This window comes from Festucalex cinctus, chromosome 14 (genome assembly GCF_051991245.1).
Source record: "Festucalex cinctus isolate MCC-2025b chromosome 14, RoL_Fcin_1.0, whole genome shotgun sequence".
Lineage (NCBI taxonomy): Eukaryota > Metazoa > Chordata > Actinopteri > Syngnathiformes > Syngnathidae > Festucalex > Festucalex cinctus.
The window spans coordinates 5,918,668-5,923,340 of NC_135424.1; the positions used below are offsets into that span (position 1 = coordinate 5,918,668).

General features: G+C 39.4%; 1 protein-coding gene across 1 annotated transcript; it reads left to right on the top strand.

The window, feature by feature from the left end:
* Positions 1-1,906: 1,906 nt before the first annotated feature.
* Positions 1,907-4,673, top strand: marveld1 (MARVEL domain containing 1). Its single transcript, XM_077495268.1, has one exon. It carries the CDS (start codon positions 2,197-2,199, stop codon positions 2,695-2,697), a length of 501 nt encoding a protein of 166 aa, XP_077351394.1. The 5' UTR covers positions 1,907-2,196; the 3' UTR covers positions 2,698-4,673.

A 4,673-nucleotide genomic window follows, 5' to 3' on the forward strand; every position in this document is an offset into this window, starting at 1 on the left:
CCAATTAGGACCCAATTAGGGCCCAAAATGTTGAAAGATGTCCTGGAATATGCCTGCTCTATTTCCTGGACATCTTAAAATGTACCTGCCCAGTACATTTAGTCTACTCGTTACCACAGATTATTTTTCAAGTGATATATTTCAATATCAAAGAAAACAAATTTGAAGATATTTGTGTAATTGTGGAATATAATATGAAACGGAAGTTTAAGCCTTAACGGGGTACGCTAACATTAAGCTAAAGCTAAATTGTGTCTGTTTCTGTCAATGTATCCTCAAATGCTCCACCACCATTGAGTGACCAGCAGCGTATTACAACGCCCGCGTGAATCATTTCTAATGTCAGTATGATTTACTTGATATTTATGCTACACTTCGGTAAATTGCCCTTAATTAAAATGGTGTCTTTCCAAGCTTCCCACAGAAGTACAAAAATAAAGACACTTTCCACCCACTTTAAAATATACAGCCCCATTTGTGGGGAATTCAGCGCTGTTAGTCATTACCACAGAATTTAAACAGAGATGTACAGTATTTCTTCATGTTAGCAAAGAAAATAAGCTTAAAGAGACAGTTGTAAACGATTGGCAGGTCTGAAGCTAAGCCAGAGCGTTAGCATTCGTGTGTATGTTTCTGTCATTTCTAGCAGTGTGTCTTAACTTGATTTAGGAAAGTCAATCGAGATGTGCACGTACAAGACTTTACGTAACTTCACCTAATACCAACACCAACAAACAACAACACCAACAGTCTCTCAGAGATGTACCAAAAAAAAAAAAGTCATAATTCACAAAAATTCATTATACGTTTTTCATGAAAAATGGAAGATAAATGGTGAAAAATACCAGATAAACTGGCACAAAATAAAACATTTATTTTATAAATGTAGAAAAAAAAATCAAATATGCAAATTCGCAGATTAGTTTGAGGATGTTATATCACCGTTTACCACTAGATGGCGGAGATGTCATGAGTAGGTCGAGTCATTTTTTGTGCATTTGAAATTAAAAAATCAAATATGCAAATTCGCAGATTAGTTTGAGGATGTTATATCACCGTTTACCACTAGATGGCGGAGATGTCATGAGTAGGTCTAGTCATTTTTTGTGCATTTGAAATTATATGCAGGACAAACATAGTAGCCCACATCACTAATATTAAAATTTTGAGTGAGTTCATTTTTGTGGGGAAAAAAAATGTTGGTTTGCTGTTCAGTACTTTTGTTCTGTCTTTGAACTTTGCATTGCAAAAAAAAAAAAAAAGTCATAATTCACAAAAATTCATTTTACGTTTTTCATGAAAAATGGAAGATAAATGGTGAAAAATACCAGATAAACTGGCACAAAATAAAACATTTATTTTATAAATTTAGAAGAAAAAAAAATATGCAAATTCACAGATTAGTTTGAGCATGTTATATCACCGTTTACCACTAGATGGCGGAGATGTCATGAGTAGGTCTTGTCATTTTTTGTGCATTTGAAATTATATGCAGGACAAACATAGTAGCCTACATCATTAATATTTAAATTTTGAGTGAGTTAATTTTTGTGGGAAAAAAAATGTTGGTTTACTGTTCAGTACTTTTGTTCTGTCTTTGAACTTTGCATTGCAAAAAAAAACACTGTATGTGGTTATATTGTTGTTAGTTGAGAATAGTGGGAAAAAAAATGAAACACTTGTTTTGCACATGTGTGGTATTTTGTCCATATCTAAAATAGAATTGTTGTCATGTTGTCATCCTTCTATCAAAATTGTGGCCCTTGCCTTGCCCATCCCCGACCCAAAGGAAAGTGCATCCAAACGTGAGAGGCGAATGAAGGGAGGAGCTCGCTGGAAATCTCGGACCACCCTCCCTTCCTCGGCCAGCCCACCCCCAACAACACAAACGCTACATTGAGCGGAGGAAACGGAAAAGACGAAACACGCGAGAAGACGGCTTTTCATTTGAAACCCCCTCGGAAAGAACACCGATTTCCTTCTTTTTCTACGCTCTTTTTTTTTGACAGGGGCTTTGCTCGTTCGTTCGTTAGCTCGCCCCCCGATTTTTTTGGCAGATTTTTTTTTTGGGGGGGTGCAAAAGTTGCCAGCTGCAAACAGCTGGCAGAAAACACCCGCCCTGCTCGGGAACAAGGCGCAAGGAGGAGGAGGAGGAAGCGGCGATACTCGAGAACGACAACGAGGGATAAACTTGAGATGGCACCCCAGCAGCAAGCGCAGTCGCAGGTGAGGCAGCACATGGTCAAGTTCCTCCGGAGCTTCCCGGGGGCGGCCCGCCTGCTGCAGATCGTCTTCGGCGCCGGCCTGTGGGTCACCATCGCGGCCAACAAGTACGAGGGCTCCATCCACTTCGTCCTCTTCGTGGCGGTGCTCTTCTGGCTGCTGTGCCTGGGCCTCTTCTTCGTCACGCTGCTGGACAAGCAGGACGCCGTGCCCGTGCTGGGCGGCCCCCGCTGGCTGTGCACCAACCTGGCGCACGACGTGGCCGCCGCCGCCCTCTACCTGCCCGCCGTGGGGGTCATGGTGTACAAGACGGATCGCAATTCTTACTGCAACCTGGAGCAGTACAAGCACTTGTGCCTGTACAAAGTCTACCTGACGGCCGCCGTGTTCGCCTGCCTGTGTTGCCTGGCTTTCTTGCTCTCGGTGGTCTACGGGGCCTGCAGGAAGAGCCGAGGGGAGCAGACGGTCATCTGAGGGGATTGCAACTTTTTACGTTTGTGTTTTTTTTTTTTTTTTTTTTTTTTTTTTTTTACCACACCAAGATGAGGAAGAGTTAACTTCACTGTATTTTTTTTTTAATCCATCACATGCACATGTCTACAGTATTTAAAGCAAGGGGTGGGGAAACCTACGGTTGGTGGGCCCCCAAAAAACAGTTCCAAACTTTTATTGAGCACATATGTGGTACCTTGACTTACGACTTTAATCCATTCTCAGGTTTCGGAAGTCTACTTTCCACATCAACATGAATTGAAATGACATTAATGCTGCAAGCCCCAGAAAAATCATGACAAAAATGGCTTTTGACATGTAATGAAATAATCTAATTTCATGAAATGTAAATAGTTGGTCCTGTTTTTTTTGGGTTTTTTTTAAGCTGCCATTTCAAAATATTTGGCAGAATAAAATTTCAATAACTGATTAATCGGATTATTAATTAAAACACTTAAAACAATAAATATATGAATTACAGGCAGAACTTTTTTTTTTTTACATTGCTTTGACCTATATTGTATTTGTTTAATTTCAACAAAGAAAAATGTGTGTCAAAAAAATGGCATTTTTTTTTAAACCAATTTTAAAATAGATCAGTCGAATAATGAATCACATCAGGCGCTATCGTCAAGTTGGCCAGTCAGTGTGTGTATGTGAGCATCTGGCTGTGAGTTGTGGCCTACAGCAGTTCCTTGTGAGTGTTCTCCTTTACTATTTTGTTTTGGCTTATTCCATTCTGGCTGAGCGACTTTGGCTCTCCCTGCCAGAGCTTTACAGTACCTTAACTGTGTCCAATTTTGGCTTATACTGTAAAGCCGAATCGCAACAATGTGATGGGTGAAAACTTTAAAACGTGGGGGCACTTATTTTGCTTAAGAAAAAGAAATAGCACCAAATACAAATGTCATGAAAACTGGCTACGTGTGTTAGTTATTGTTAGCTTAACAGCATATTTGTCCAAGCTAGCAATTGTGTTCTTGTTGTTGTTGTCCAAGTATTTCTGTGTAGATTCTCAGCTATCCAGGTCAAGAAAAATCACAAAATACGAACTGAGGCAACTGGACTGTTATTGTTTATTGAATTTGTTGTGTGTGGTTTTTTTTCCCCTTGTTCAAAAAATGACTTTGGAAATGTTGCTATTATAGGCTAATGTTATCCAGCCATAGTGGAAGAGCATTTAAATGTTCAGTAGTTGTTGCAGACCAACATACTGTTCTTAAATCAAATGAAGAGGAAGTGATCTTTAAAAAAAAAAAAGAAGAAAAAAAAGCCACATGTAATCCACAAATGCTTACAAGTTGTTGCATCATATTGTTTCTCGGAAAAGGTTTCCCACCCCTGCTTTACAAGGTGCTTATAAGTCCATGCAAGTGGACTGTTTTCATGATTCCACATCAGGATGCTAGCTTTTTTTTTTTTTTGTCAGGCATCTACTTCAGGGTTCCTCGGTTTACGGCGGAGTTCAGTGTTGTAGTCCATTACTAGCCTATATGTAAAGCTACTTCATTGTGTAGCATTTGTAACCTCATGTCATTACAGTATGAAAAACACTTATATACTTTTAACAATCAGATGGTAAAACAGTGAATACGCCGTGTGCCATTTGTAACCTCCGTGCCGTAAACTGAGTACCTAAAGAATGCCACTGCATTAGAGAACATTTTGTTTTACAGTACGAGTGATACAGCTACAGAGTATATATCCAAGATCTTTTATATAGTACAGTATATGTTTACACTTGTTTTTCTGTACTGACACCTTGCCAACACAAAATGGATGTTACCGTGTTCGAATCATCTGTTTTCTCAGTGCCTTCTGTCACAATGCTGTATACTCAAACCCCAAACGTGAGGATGTAATTGTTGCTTTCACAAGTGTATTTAACAAACCAAAGTGTTCTTATTGTCAAGCCAAAGATCCAAAACGTGCAAAAATAAAGAGCAGTACGAGTACAA

Bases quoted from the DNA above. Each gene is read 5' to 3' on its own strand.
- marveld1 (XM_077495268.1), top strand. From the start codon at position 2,197: ATGGCACCCCAGCAGCAAGCGCAGTCGCAGGTGAGGCAGCACATGGTC.